Source organism: Actinia tenebrosa, unplaced genomic scaffold, assembly GCF_029948245.1.
Source record: "Actinia tenebrosa isolate PJP-AT-01 unplaced genomic scaffold, QUT_ActTen_1.0 PGA_scaffold0__85_contigs__length_37466705, whole genome shotgun sequence".
Lineage (NCBI taxonomy): Eukaryota > Metazoa > Cnidaria > Anthozoa > Actiniaria > Actiniidae > Actinia > Actinia tenebrosa.
The window spans coordinates 27,171,756-27,187,883 of record NW_028292569.1 but is presented as its reverse complement, the minus strand read 5'-3'; the positions used below and the strand labels follow the sequence as shown (position 1 = coordinate 27,187,883).

Here is a 16,128-nt window from a genome sequence, read left to right as displayed (position 1 = left end):
CAGCGCAAGCCCGCGTTTTAAATTGATAAGTCGCAGTTTTATTTCACTGCGAAATAGACCTTTCGCCGACATGTTATCATCGCGTGTTATTTCAGATTCGTTATTACATCTTAGTTGAAAAACACAGCTTTAAGTTTGTCAAACATCTTGCGACAACTCTTTGATTTTCAACCCCGAGTCTTTACATTGCGCTGTGCTGTCTCAAGTGCACAGACAGATATACACCGATTCCTGCTATGCTTGAGTGCCCATCCAAACAATGGGTAGTTTTCCCAATTGAATAAAGAATGTCCGTCCAACAAATTCGGTTTTTAGTAGTTATCGAATTTTTTGTAAATTTACCTTTAGAATGCATTGATTCTAAGACAGACATTTACGTTTTTCAGCAATTGGTGTCTGTTCCATGCGGTATATCAAAAACACATTTTAGCTTGTCCGACGTAGCAACAGTAACTAGGGAGGTAGAACAATGAATGCGGGATCGGTGTATTACTCTTCCGATACCTCTCACTTGGTTTTCACAATATATATCCATACCCAATCCCCTAGGTTACTAGTACAACCCTGTTTTTATACCAAAGCATGATTGGTATTTCTTAGCATGATTCTTTTGGCTTCTCGACGCTCTCAACTGTCATGTACTGCAGGGCTCGTTTGTACGTAGCCTGGATAGCGCTATCCAACTGATAAATCTTATCCAGTGGATAAATTTATTGGATAACAGCATCGACTTATCCACTGGATAAGGGTTTATCCGCCGGATAGCGCTATCCAGGCTTCGTACAACTCAGCCCTGAGCTTTTAAGTGTGACGTCACTTGTAAAAAAACGACAAAACAAAACAAACAAAAAAAAAAAAAAAAAAAAACGATTCCAGGTGCATAACGAAAAATAGTTTTATAAACATATTTCTTGCTTTTTCTTCATCACAGGATTTGTTGCGCAAAGCTATAATTGTTAAATCGTTGAGAACATTTTTGTCGCTTTATTTTAGTGGTTTTTGAGAGTAGTTGGACCCGGAAATACTTCACAACTTTAAAGCTCTATCAACTTTAAACTCCTGACAGTAAGAAATGAATGCTAAATTTCAATCAAATTAAAGGATTTTGACAGATAAATAAATTTTATACTGTCTTTTATCAAGAATTTTTTTTATAGAAGTCTTTTAAAAAATGCTGGAAAACGGATCATGAAGCTAAGGCAAAAAGAAGCGAAGCATGGAATTTTTATTTAGTAGTTTTATTTGTAAGAAGTTTTTCAAATCTTTTTTTTATTCTTCTAAATTATTTGAAAGGGCTAATGAAAACAATTGGCCAAGATGCCGTTTGTTAAACTGACAGAAGCGATAATAAGGGGAGTAGGTATTTTTACGTTTTTGTTTTCTCGTTGCAGTTGCTGTTGTTGCTGCTGCTGTTGCTGTCACTAGCGTAGGTGAGGGGGGAGGGAAGAACACGTGCCTCCCCAAAAATTTTCCTTTCTGCACTAAAATTTGATTAATTCATATGGGATTACTTCCCCGTAAGGCAGTAGCTACAAAAATTAATGACTAACTCATATCACCCAAGCTTTTCTTTATTTTTGTCTAAATTTGACTCATTGTCGTGGAACTGTTATGTTATACAAGAAAAAACGAAAGGCTGAAAATATTTAGAAAAATTATATGCAGAACAAGATAGGGTGAAGTCATTTAACCCGTTAAATAAAGGTTAGACTAGCCTGCAAAGCAGGCGTTCTTGTGGGTTTGGGGAAAAACCGGGGTTTTGGGGGAATTAAGGAACGAGCGAGAATTGAAACTTTTTGCTAGGTCCCATTTTTCTCGCGGGCCCTTGGTCGAAACAGGAACCCCAAAACCCCGATTCTTCCTCTCAAATCCATCAAAAGAACGCCTGTTCTGCAGGCTAATGTTAGACTAATACACGTTAGTAGTCGCTAATTCCTTTGTTTTCTTTTGTGGCTATTTGACTATTACATCTTAACTATTAAATTTTGTTTCACGGGTTTAATGTCTTCACTCTATATAATGAAAAAAAGATAACTGACACAAGAACAGCTTGTTTGAAATAGACTACTTCGTCGATGCGGTGGCCATCTTGAATCACGAGGCATTGCTACGAATACACAAAGTTTTGTTACGATAATTGCGTCGTTGGACATTTAAGGTTCACGACGACAATTTGACAATAGATTAATTTAAATAATGGAATGTTCCAGAGCTGAGGAAATTTATGAAATATCATGGGGCGTCATTCCAGTATCTTTGTTTTGTTTTGTTTTGCTTTCTTGCTGGGCGACCAATAATGCTTAGCGATTCAAGATGGCCGCCGTAATTTTCGAAGTAGTCCAATAGAGCCGTTGCACCATCACGTGATGGCAGCCATGACAGGAGGCAGGAGCAATTCACCTTAGCGATAGCCGTCACGTCGTAAACACTTTGTTGGATTGTGTGACCTTCACCAAAAAGTTCGGACATCGTTCTCGGATTCCCATACAAATTCACTGAGTTTAAAGAGAAAATTTAGATAGATTTCTTTAGTTAGCTCTCTTAACAGCAATAAGAAAAGCTTCAATCAAGTTAGAAAAATGATATTTCACTTGTATTTAGAGAATTAACTAAACGAACCAGGCAAATAGTTCATTTAAAGTCAGTACATTTGTACAGAAATCCGAGAACAATGTCCGAACTTCTTGGTGACTGTAACACAGTCCAACACAATTTATACCACGTGACGGCTAGCGCCGAAAAGGTGAATTGAATCTGTTCTAATCTGATTTAAAGGATAGGAGAAAGAGTTCAGTTATCCAGGGGACAACGATTCTATTGTTGTGCCTCCTGTCATTGCTGACATCATGTGATGGTACAAAACCTCTATTGGGCCGTGCCCACATGCTATGAAGTTCCTTAGACGTGTGTGTGTCTTCATACAGTTCCGTGACTGAGGAGATTTCCCAAATATCGTGGGGTCGTCATTTCTGCATCTTTGTTTTGTTTCGACCCCTGGGAATCCCATAATGCCTTGCGATTCAAGATGGCAGCCACATCGTCGAAGTAATCCAATTGGGCCGTGCCCACATGCTGAGAAGCTCCTCAAATGTGTATGTGTCTTCACATCATTTATTATTTTTTAATTAGCGAGTTGTTACAAGCACATGCAATTCCTATCTAAGAATTATAGTTCCCATTATTTAGGAACTGGTCATTTTTTACAATTTTGGAATGGTCAGTTCTATATCCGAAACATCCATTCGTAAATTCTAAGAGTAGAGTTTGTAAGTCTGTAAGACTCGAGCAAATGGGAAATTAAAATTTTTGACCACCCTTAAAATTTGGTGTGCAAGTAGGCCATTATATGGGAAGCACAAAAACACAAACCATTTGGTCACCATATGTACTGTTGCCATGACACGACAAGTGTTAAAACGACCTCAATTTCTTAATCAAACTTTCTCCCACTAAATAAAATTGTCGTTCGTATGGCCTCAATTCATTTTCCATATTTGATATCGGGCTTACCTTTTTTGAAAGTGCACAAAGGTTTCTTTTTTGGTGAATATGCAGCCCGTAAAGTCCTCCACTGGTCATAATTGTAAAACGCATTGAGAACATGTGAAATGCGCTATATAAGAACCCCATTATTATTATTATTATTTCCCCGCCATTTAAATGAATCAAAATTTGCAGATATTCAGCAGCGAAGAAACACTTTACATTGTCCATCGTCGTGAATCTAGCTAAGCGACCTGGGCTTTGTCGACAAAGAAAGACCAAAACGATTAAAACGACAGGGAACCCGTGTAAACGACGATATTATTTTGACATTTTTACTTCACTATTCATACGAAAAGTATATGTCGAATGCATGATAATTGTTCACCGTTATTGCTCTCACCCGCATTAGCCAAATCCTCACCTCCCCAAACACGCAATGCCTGACCTGATTCCACAGAAAACCTTTCGTCATAGTGCTCGAAGATTAATTCTGGACTATCTCTGTCAAATCCAGGCAGGGTAAATCCATTATATTTATTCCTTTTGATCCAGCTTGGCGGGACAAGTACTTGTTTTGCTTCATTGGTTATTAGGGTTTTTAGTTCCTTGTATCCCCACTTTCCCGAGTACCCACCGTTTTCAAGGAATCCAGAGACATGGACCAGCTTTACTCGACCACTTTGCCCTTTTTGGGGGCATTGAATGCTCCATACGACTCCCCTTTATTTCCATAGCAAACGGGGTTTGCGTTGACCTTCTGAAAAGCTGAAATAAAAGGGAAATTCATATTTAGGCCGAATACTTTATGCAGCTATTGGATTTTGAGACGATTTCAGTTCTTAAAAGCCCAGCGCCCAGATGACAAAGTCGAAACTCAGACAAACAAACTTATACTTTACTTTCAGTAGAGAATTTCATAGCCGATCGCAGTAGAATATTTCTCTAATAGTGCAGCGCAACCGTGACGTTATAAAAACGAAGACAAAGGCGAAATTCGGACAAACAAACTTACAAGTTTACTTTCAGGAGATAATTTTCACAGCCGATCGCAGTTGATCTTAGTTTACCTGGGTTATTATCGTAACTTTAAGTAAAAATAATAAAATCGGTTCGTATAATCCTCGTAGCGGTTAAACAGAATACAATGTTTGTCCGAATCTTTAAGCTATTTTTAGAATCAGTGCGCTGCGCTATTGGGTCCGTTATTATGGTTGTATACGTAGCTTTAATTAAGTAAACATAAATAAAAGGTTCGTATAACACTCGACACGGTTAAGCGGAATACAATGTTTGCGAGCGGTCTCTTCACCTTACAGATTACAGTGCGAATCCAAAAACCGTGGGCGACTAGAAATATGTCAAGAATGTTTATTAACCAATCGAAAGCGTTATTTTTAATTTTCCGTTATCTTGTGGCTAGAAAGTCAATTGTGATTGGCTAATGAACAATAGAACAGTGTAGGGATATTTCCAAGTGCCCACGGTTTTTCGGCTAGCACCGTCTAGACTTTATTCTTTTCTGATTCAATGTTTTCCCATTTAATATGGGCTACAGTACGATCCCGTTGTTAGTGGTATTCTATTCTCACTCATCGGTCTCACCATAGTTAATAGGGGGGAATGGTTAGGAAACCTGTTGTTATAGGTCTTTGTTCGCTTTTGATGTTGAACCGGTCTTGGCCATGCACAATGTTTGATTTATGCTCATCCGAAATTGCAAAATAAGTGAACATAAACTTTGTCAATGGGATTGTTGTAAGGAATATTCAAATATCTCTTACAAATCTTTAAGTATTTTGAACTAGCAGTCAAAGGAAATATTTTTGTCTGTTCACTCAGCCATTACAAACAATAGTAAAACAACGGTAAAACAAAGGATTGTGCAAGGTCACGCTTGAAAAAAGTGAACAAAGACCTATAACAATAGGTTTCATAACCATTCCCCTCTATTAACTATGGTCTCACTGTACTCACTGTTCTATTAGTATCGGTATGGGAGAAGAAACTCCCTGGCGAAACTCTCCAAAGGGCCGAAATTAGCGCGGCAACGGTGAAATAGTACAGTGAAACAAGAATAAATAAGTAGAGTATCTTCATGTCGTGGGAGTACAGCGAGGCAGCTAAAATACTTCAAGCAGGCTTGAAGTGAAATGCGTGATATGCTAATCACTTCTCTTAAATTTGTATCAGTTGAGACCGCTGAAAATAGAGAAAAACTTACAATCTCCGGATTGAAAATCCAAAGTAATACCTTGTTTGTCACAAATGTCTCCACTCCATGGATAAGGACACATGCACTTAATTCCAACATTCAAGCATGTACCACCATTCTGACAAACGCTGGAATCGCACTAAAAATTGATACAATTTCGATTAGAGCAAGGAAAGTGTGGGACCCGTTACTGCTGATTTTGTGCACCTTGTTGTTGATCCCTTATTTAATAGTGTTTTTTTTTTGTTTTGTTTTTTTGTTTCTATATTCTTTGCTGTGATAGCTTTCAAAGGGTAATGTTAATGATATATCAGATACGAAAGCTTGTTTATATAACAGTTACTTTTTGGTGTTCAACGTCAAAAAATGTTCCGAAAAATGATTTTCTTGCACAAAAATCTGGTAATTTATTTGCGCAATGACACAACACTTTTACCTTTTGTACTCTAACTTTCCATCCATCTTTCTTTCGGATCTTTAAATCGGTCGAGCGCCCAAGTAGCTCACAACGGTTGGTTGAAAGTTGTACTGATAACAGAGGGAATGAAAATGACAGTTGTACTGGCACGAGATCTCGCCTACAGAAGCAAAGGAATGGAGAACTGGCCCGGATAGGACCGTCTTATTGATGGGAGCTCCAAACTCTTTTCTTTCTGGAGAGCAAGTTGAGACTGAAGAGATTCAAACGTAAGATACTATATTACAATTTATTATGATTTTTTAAAAACTTGGCTAAACGAGTTAATGCATGCGTACATTGAAATTAAAATTCAATTGTACCATCAGAAACTACAGATAAATGTGCTGTAAGACGCGTGAAGAATTTAGAAACAAGCGTTAATTTACGGTAAGTTGGAAAAAAGCTTTGAATTGGGTTGGAACGACTTTGAACGCAATAAGTCGAAAGTGAACTGAACTAACCAACTTTGAAGATGAACTCCACGAAAAGTAATAAGTGAACTGAACTTACCAGCTTTGAAGATGAACTCCATGAAAAGTAATAAGTGAACTGAACTTACCAGCTTTGAAGATAAACTCCGCGAAAAGTAATAAGTGAACTGAACTTACCAGCTTTGAAGATGAACTCCATGAAAAGTAATAAGTGAACTGAACTTACCAGCTTTGAAGATGAACTCCATGAAAAGTAATAAGTGAAGGGCAATCATTTTTGGTTCTCGGTACGAAAACTGACAGTTAAAACTAATAGTCTTCGAAAATAAATTTTAGATATGTACGCAAGAAAATATATAGTTTTAATTACGAAGTAGAAGAAACTGATACATTATTAATGATCTTCTGACCTTTTCCTGCTGACAAGTTATTGTGTGGTTGTATTTGATGTAATTGCCGCCATATTGGGCGCGGTTTATGGTATCAACAAGCTTTGTTTCATGCCTTCAAAAATAAGTGTGTTAACAAAACATAGGACTTGTTGTGTGTCGTACGTTCTTTGATGCACTGCGACTTAATCATCGATCCCATGGCATCGAGAAATTAATATTATAGGAAACCGCACAATCTCGAAATCTCGTCCAATTTTGAAAACTTTCAAAACATCACTCGTACCTATAAATTCCACATTGTACTCTAAGATTGTGCGATTTTTTTGTTAACTGAATATCCTTTATTTCTTGTGTTAACAAAATAAATTGTTACAAAAACTAATTGTGTGTAGTAGGTTTTTGATGCAACTGCGCCAACAGCATCGCATGGTATCGAAAAGTAAAAAATATTGAAAGAAATTTCGAATTTTGAATAAGTGGCACAATGCGTAATAATAATAAAACAAAGAATCGATTGGCGGGGATGCATTTGGTAACATGAAAATGATTAAAGTTCTATCATCTTTTTTTATTTGAAAAGTAAAACTAGAAGTATACGTAATTTCTAGCAAAAGCGGAATCATTATTTTGGGTAGACCAAAAATTAAATTGTCAATAAACAGTTTAAATTAGTTGTGGGCACTATTTTTTTTTTTTTAATATTTTGCGCCATCTATATCAAATTTTATTTCAATAAGTGGTGTCACGGCATAATAAGGAAACAAAGGATTGATTACAAAATATATAGCCTTTGTTACTTGCGTTAAGAAATTAGTTTGTTACTAAACTATTCTAGTTGTGTGCAAGGTTATTTAGTTAGGAGGAACATTGAGTCATCAGCATCGAAAATGGTTTTTAAATAAATGGTGTCAAGACGTAATAAGGGAACAATGACATAAGAAATAGTGCTCTTTCGCATTTCCTTCCTTTTCCTCCCCTTTTTTTCCTCTTTTTCTTTTTAAGTTAGTAGAAGTAGGAGTGTACATAAAATATAGCACAAGTATTGCATTATTTTCGGGCAGAATTCGATTGTGAAGTATGATAATCGAAAACATATATTGATATAGTACAGTCGATATATAAAATCACTTGATTCTGATTGGTCCAGAACGTACAGTACAAAGTTCTCCTTTTAAATCCTGCGTTGTCGTTATTTTCTATGGATAACGCGCTTTCCGTAAATTATTTAAACAGATTTTGAACGTGCCATTTTAAACCCTGAAGATGGTCTAAACATGTGAATAAAAACGCAGATGCAACCTTATTTTAATTTGTGAATTGAATATGTATAATGCTTACTATTTTTCACGATTTAAACATTTTATAATAAAACTGAATAATATAGAAGAAAGAATAAAGTAGAATATATATAGAAATAATAACAATAGATATAAAATAGATATATAATAACAACATAATCAGATATATTCTACTTTTCTTGTTCATTTTTGACTTGATAATGACGTTGTGCAACGTCGAAACGTCACATTTTTAACATGTTTTTATCGTTCAATTTTAATGTAAAATATTTTTCACGAGCCAAATGAATAAAATCCCTTTAACAAATATGACAAATTCATCTTGGTGTATTGTTTAGCCATTTCTGATAACATGTGATTCCCTAGATTCTTTTGTTTGAGTCTCATTCATATTGATGTGTCTTCTTATGTTGGAATAAAACATGGACTGTAAAAAAATAAATATAAATAAAATGATTAAAAAAAATAAAAAAAAAAAAAATAAATAAATAAATAAAAAAAGGGGAAAATATTGCCCCGAGACGAATACAATTTATTAAAGTATTATTCCTTACTGGTTTTACGACAGAATAAAACATAGGATCATACAAAGCTCATCATACGGATATTTTAAATTTCACCCACTATTCACTTGTTGAATAGGGAAAGCGATATGCAGCCGTGCAAGTGTATTTGGTTTAGAATCAACTGTCTCAATAGTCTTGACACAACGTTGAACTTTAACGGGATGAAGACGAAAATCTTTATTAATGGCAACTTGAAACCAATAAAACCCTTTGGATGTAACGTCAAAGCAGCTCAACTTGGAGGACAAAACAAAAGAATTTCCGTCTCCAGAGAATTGGAAACCTATTATCATTTCCTCCAAATCGAGTATAAACTTTTCAACGTGCTGCAAGGGGTCTATAAATATATGGGTTCTCTAGGTTCCCGGATGCCCAATTGCCCGGATGCTCGGATGCTCTAATTAGTGTCTTCCATATTACTCCATTATTTTGCCAATAAACTTCAACTTCAACAGATTTTATATGAAAAAACCCGGACCTTTAATCTTATCTAAGTGATAAAATTGCATGCAAGGACAGTAAGGGTCGACATAATTGTTTTGTTTATATTCACCTGTATTAACACTTGACATCTATGCATACGCAGCTTGTAACATCTTCACGTTTTTCATCATGTTATTCTACAAAATGATGAATCAGCTGTAACCTTTTTTCAAAATCTACCCTATAAAAGGGCGCAGTTTCTGTTTCAAATTCACCAAGTGGTTCCTTAGTTCAAGATGATGCTTGTTGTGGGATTAACACTATTGTGTATCGTACCATCTTATATCAACGGTAAGAGTTCTTATTCCTATTTATATACATGATTTACGAATCATTGCCTCGTTTGTTAGCACCTAAGATTTGTACGGTAGGAAATATTTGAAACTCTGAGAGTTGTCATACCCGTAAAATGTACGTCAGAAAAAAATAAATAAATAAATAAATATATATATATATTACGATATTTTGAAAGAGTTTTGCCTTTAGTCAAACATTCTGGTTTTTCGGACTAAGGCTGTGATTGAGTCATTGAAATGAAAAAACTCACTACGCATTTGCTATTTATGGGTATTATTATTTTTTATCTCACGTCAGCAAAAGTTTAAAATGATTTTCGTTTTTCGCTTCTTCTTCTTCTTCTTTTTTATACATTGTTTAGGTATTACGTTTATGTACATGGTTTTCATACCTAGCATTATTATTTTTTTATGTTGATTATTTTTGTTTTGTTTCATTCGTATTTCGTTTTTATTTCTTTTGTTTTGTTTTGTTTCATTCGTATTTCGTTTTTATTTCTTTTCTTTTGTTTTGTTTCATTCGTATTTCGTTTTTATTTCTTTTGTTTTGTTTTGTTTCATTCGTATTTCGTTTTTATTTCTTTTCTTTTGTTTTGTTTCATTCGTATTTCGTTTTTATTTCTTTTCTTTTGTTTCGTCCCATTCGTATTTCGTTTTTATTTCTTTTCTTTTGTTTTGTTTCATCCGTATTTCGTTTTTATTTCTTTTCTTTTGTTTCGTTTCATTCGTATTTCGTTTTTATTTCTTTTCTTTTGTTTTGTTTCATTCGTATTTCGTTTTTATTTCTTTTCTTTTGTTTTGTTTCATTCGTATTTAGTTTTTATTTCTTTTCTTTGTTTCGTCCCATTCGTATTCGTTTTATTCTTTTCTTTTGTTTCGTCCCATTCGTATTTCGTTTTTATTTCTTTTCTTTTGTTTCGTTCCATTCGTATTTCGTTTTTATTTCTTTTCTTTTGTTTTGTTTCATTCGTATTTCGTTTTTATTTCTTTTCTTTTGTTTTGTTTCATTCGTATTTCGTTTTTATTTCTTTTCTTTTGTTTTGTTTCATTCGTTTCGCTTACATTTCTTTCCAGTTTATATTTATTGATATGCTGTAATGTTATTTTTAAGCCTGTGGGGTAAAACCCTTTGGTGCTCGTGTGGTAAATGGCGTTAACGCCCAGCAACACGCCTGGCCCTGGCAGATTTCTCTCCGTGTGAATGGAAGACACATCTGTGGCGGTTCCTTGATAACTCCCGAATGGGTTCTCACTGCAGCTCACTGCGTGGATAAAAACCCAAGACCAAGTGGATACACCGTTGCTGTTGGTGAGTTTTGAAAAGAATTATTTTTAGAATGTTTTGTTTAAACGTAATTAAGGCAACTTTCAATCAATGATCCTAAAAATAGTAATTTCTACACACAGTTGTTGTTGCTGAGTTTTGAAAAGAATTACTTTTAAAATGTTTTGGTTAAACGTAAGGCAATATTCAATCAATGATTCTAAAAATAGTATCAATAATTGTAAAAATAGCATCAAAGAAAGCTCATGCTGGGTTGCGGGGTTTTCCGCCTTCTCTTGGCTTATTTTTTCTTGATGCCACTGGCATTTATGCTTTCCTAAAATCCTCCCTTTCCTTCAAATAAAGGCTTTGCACAATCAGGTGATGGTAGCCATGATAGGGAGCCGGAATAATGGAATTTGGTCTAATGTAATTTACATGAGAAAGATTTCAGTCTCGCAGTGGGAAAAGACTCTATTGCTGTGCCTCCTGTCATGGCTGCCATCACATGATGGCGCAAAGCCTCTATTCTTCTATTATTCTGTTACTTGCTTTAGTCTAATCTAATTTACATGAGAAAGATTTCAGTCTCACAGTGTGAAAAGACTCTATTGCTGTGCCTCCTCTCATGGCTGCTATCACGTAATGGTGCAAAGCCTCTATTCTTCTATTATTCTGTTACTTTCTTAAAGAGAAAAAAACTTCTTATTTCAAAGCTCGAATTCATAATAATTTCCAAATTTTTTTCAGGTGTTCATCGTCAGAGTGGAATGACCAACGTTCAGCAAACTTTCCGTGTTTCACAGCTATTTAAACACTCTGGATTCAGCATGAGGCATTTTAGGAATGACGTCACCCTACTTAAACTCTCAAGTCCAGTACGACTCAGCCCTCAAGTCAACACTGTGTGCCTGCCATCTGCAGGAAGCCGCGTGCGACCTGGGACCCAGTGTTACATTACTGGTTTGTAAACGTTTCTTCTTTTTGAGTCAGCGTATGTTTCACGTTTCTAAGACCTCGTATACCTTAGAATGTATACGCTCAGGGCTAGAGACTAGGCGATAGTTCATTTCGACACGGAAATGTTTTCGTTGAATACAAAGACGCTAACACTGAGTCTCAACACTAAGGTCCATGTTCTTGATGGTTTTTGTGAGCAGTTGGACCAAGTAAATACGTCACAACTTTTAGCTTAAAACTTAATCGAAACTACCGCTTTGATATCTAAAGCAGACCGTATATACTTATTTCAATAAAGTTAGTCATCTGAAAAGCTATGAAGCTGAGGCCGACAAGGATTATGGGTAGATACATTTTACATGTTTCAACCGCTTGATGACTGTTGATGAACTTGCTCATATTTTACCAGTTATAGTCTCACCTCTCCTGAGCATCCTCAAGCTGCAGTTTGTATCAAAAAAGCTTTACTTGTTTGAAATGAATTGTTTCCCATGATCCTCAGTGATCTCAGCTTTCTAGGTTTTTGGTGACTAACTTTATCGAAATAAGTATATATAGGTTTCATAATACTTGCAATATATCTTTTATTCGTTTTTACATCGTGTAGGATGGGGAAGAACCGTTGGCGGAGGCAGGGGAGCTGACACTCTTCAGCAAGCTGTCCTTCCTATAGCAAATGATCAAGCATGTGTTCAAAGAAACAGCTATTTGGTGCCCGTTGATACAAGAAGCATGATCTGCGCCGGCGGTCAAAGAGCCGCAGGTGGTTGCCAAGGAGACAGTGGTGGACCATTTGTCTGTAACGAGGGTGGTCGATGGGTTCTCCGTGGTGCCGTTAGCTGGGGACATTCCATGTGCCGTACTGATCATTACACTGTCTTTGCTAGGGTCAGCACTTTCAGGCAATGGATTGATCAAATTATTGCAGGTAAGTAAGGCAATTGAAGTGTAAAATACAAAAACAAAAAACAAAAAAAACTTCAAATGTACTTCTTTGGAATACTCCAACTGCTTAGCCTTTATAAAAAAAATTTAAAAAACTCTTTAATTGAATGCTGCTTTTTAAAACTTTTTGCCCACACTTGGGTTCACGCCGGAACGTGGTGAAGCGTTGAGAGCGTGCACTTGTCTCTCGGCAATGCAACCCAAGCTCGATTCCCGGCCTCGGTGGGGTATGCATGTGAAATCCTATTTCGAAAGAGGCGAGGAAGAGCGAACTACACTCAACGCTATTGATAAACGTTTTACAGACAAATACCTGTCAAAGGGCAGGGCTAACTCACAGAAGTGCGCCCTGAAACTGCGTTGCGTGCTGATCAAAGTCAGGGTAGGGGTAAAGCACAGATTGAGCTCCACTGAAACAGTTTTCGGGCTGATCAAAGTAAGGGCACGCACAGCCACATATTGGAATTACCTTTGCAGAGGGAGTGCAAATAAAGAACACTGTGCCAAAAAACTCGAATCAAGGCAGAGACCGCACTTTAAAATCTGGTGTTAGTCAACGTGGACAAAAACTTAAGGCAAAATTAATATAGATGAAACGTATACATCAATTTAATATGCTCTTTCTTTCTTTGGTTTTTAGGCGGCGGCGGCGGAGGTGGAGGAGGATGTAAGTACGATAACCAATTAATTACAGTACAACCTCTTTAATGCGGGCACCAAAGGACGCCAGAAAAAAGTGACCTTAATATAGAGGTCACAATTATGAAACAAAAAAAACGTATGGGGATTTTGTAATAGTTGTCCGTAATATAGAGGTCAGGGACACGAGTGAAAAACGTCTGTGCATGCTCTGAATCCGTATGCAAATTAGTCAAAACATAAGTAAATTCGACTTTCAAACATGCCTGATAAATTGTACTTCACAAAATGCCAAAACTTAGTGTCTATGCTTGAAACTTAAGTCTAATTCTTTCATATTGTGTTTGTTAATACAGTATCTTGGTCTGACAAAAGTATACTGTCGAACTTTTTTGTATACTTGGAGAAAACAAACATTCATTTTCTCACTCAAACTCTTCAAAATTCTTAGAAAACGTGCTGAAGTGCACGCATGCGCAAACGTTTTTCTCTTGTGTCGAGGTCGGGTCTATGAAACAAAGAATGCATGGTGATTTTGTTGGGACTTAGATATTTATCCGTAATATTAGAGATGTCCGTAATTTAGAGTTGTCTGTAACATAGAGGTGTTAGTAATATGCAGGCGTCCGTAACTGATAGGTGTCCGTGACATAGAGGTGTCCGTAATATATAGGTTGGGTCTATGAAACAAATAGAGCATGGTGACCTAAACTAGTATAAAAAATAATATGAAATAATATGAAAGTAATTTAAAAGTGTCCGTAAAGTATCTTCGAATTGTCATTCATGCCATGGTTTATCTGTTCACAGCTTCTTGCCAAGATAGGGACATGCGCTGTCCAGGATGGACAAACCTTTGCTCTTATCGCCAATATGTGAGAGCAAACTGTCGAAAGACCTGCAGACTGTGCTAAGGTACTTATCATCAAAAGATTGGTTCCCTCTTTCCCTCGATCATGAGCAAACGGGTACCTCTTGAAAGATATTTTATACAAGCCCAAATGAAGCTTTTTCGTTGTGGTGCAAAAATATGGTTTTTCATAGGTTTTTCACACCTTAATTTAGATTATTTTATAAACTAATTACGATTTTGAGACGACAATACCACGAAATATTGACAGCTATTTAGGAGAAAGTATATTCGGTATTGGGCGGAGTTGCGAAGCAATGTGTCACACAACTCATAGATAGTCCATGTTTTGTCAGTCCATGTTTTGTCAGTCCATGTTTTGTCAGTCCATGTTTTGTCAGTCCATGTTTTGTCAGTCCATGTTTTGTCAGTCCATGTTTTGTCAGTCCATGTTTTGTCAGTCCATGTTTTGTCAGTCCATGTTTTGTCAGTCCATGTTTTGTCAGTCCATGTTTTGTCAGTCAAGTCTAGTCAATGTTCTACAACATATCCCTTTGAAATGTGCTGTTTTTAATAAAGTGCATGTTTTTCCTGCTTTTCAGATATTCTGTGGTCTCAATGTTTGCTAGTGGAAGGATTATTTGAACTGTGTAAGATTTGCTTGAAAATAAAAAGAAATAGCACACTTGTAGTGCATGTTAGTGCATTAAACAAGAGATATCGAATGAAAAATTTCTACGCATTTATAAACTTAAAAAGATAGAAGACAATGAATATTGAATAAAGGAAAATTACGGTTCACCGTCCTCTAAATTTGCCTTGCTGGGAGAGAATCCTTTTGATTTCTCTTGCTCGGAAGAAAGTGAAAAGTGACTCTGCCATCAGGTTAATCCGAATTCCGCCCAAATCTTTTCTCCTCGCCGCGGTTGCATAAAAATATGCAACCTCCATTATAGACTCCATTATAGACTCTTTATAAACGACACGATAAAGATGCTACTTCATTGGAACCCGACATACAAATCACGCATACGTACTTGTTAGGACAGCTGGGCTTGGCTAGATCATCATTTGAAACATGCTAAATTGAAGTCATAATCTGTTCGATCAATTGCCCCAAGGTTGTTATAAGGTATCGATAATGAAATTTGAAGTGTTTTTGAAGGTTGAAAGGTATCAAGTGATTATCCGTTTTTCTCGGAAGTGATTTTGCGTTCAGTTACCCGTACATTTTGAGTCCGATGTCAAAGGAAATTTGACCGATTTAACTGAAATTTTGAGGAAGTCATTTTGGATAGTTGTTCTTCAAAAGCGTGTCTCCGATTTTTGATTTTTTGCTTATTTCCAAAGTTAACGTGGAATTTGTCTTGCATACCGGTGATATAGCAGAGTCATAACTTTAAGAGCGTATAAAAATTTTACAAAAAGGAAAAAAGGAATAGTCTCTACATTTATTCAGCTTTCAGAAAATGTATACTTTGTTGAGGTTTCGATTAAAAGGTTTTGTGTTATTAAGAGTTGAATGCACAATGGTCGCTAGGGGTACCCTGATACCTTAAAGAATCGTCATGAATGTAAGTCCGCCAATTCTTCTCCTTTTTTTATAGGCAAAAGACATCTGAAATGAATAAATGACTCCCTTTTGACCATATAACGACAACTTGACAACCTTTCTTACTGGTTTATTTGTTGTTTGGCAAGCTTTGCTCAGGCTTCAAGCTGCACAATTTACTCTGCTTAAACAGGCAAACATAGCAACATCAAGTTAACTTGCTGGTTCAACTTGGAAGTCTTTCCCTCGTCAAATACTTTTGTCTTCTAGACTTTTAAAAGTTTTCTCAGTCGT

At 36.2% G+C, this 16,128-nt stretch overlaps 1 protein-coding gene across 1 annotated transcript; it reads left to right on the top strand.

Moving 5' to 3' along the window:
* Positions 1 to 9,531: 9,531 nt before the first annotated feature.
* On the top strand, positions 9,532 to 14,981 carry LOC116307994 (chymotrypsin-like protease CTRL-1). Its single transcript, XM_089038414.1, has 7 exons — positions 9,532 to 9,619; positions 10,736 to 10,933; positions 11,639 to 11,851; positions 12,456 to 12,776; positions 13,434 to 13,460; positions 14,243 to 14,347; positions 14,885 to 14,981. The coding sequence occupies exons 1-6, from the start codon at positions 9,565 to 9,567 to the stop codon at positions 14,344 to 14,346; spliced, it is 918 nt and encodes a 305-aa protein (XP_088894540.1). The 5' UTR covers positions 9,532 to 9,564; the 3' UTR covers position 14,347; positions 14,885 to 14,981.
* Positions 14,982 to 16,128: the final 1,147 nt, after the last annotated feature.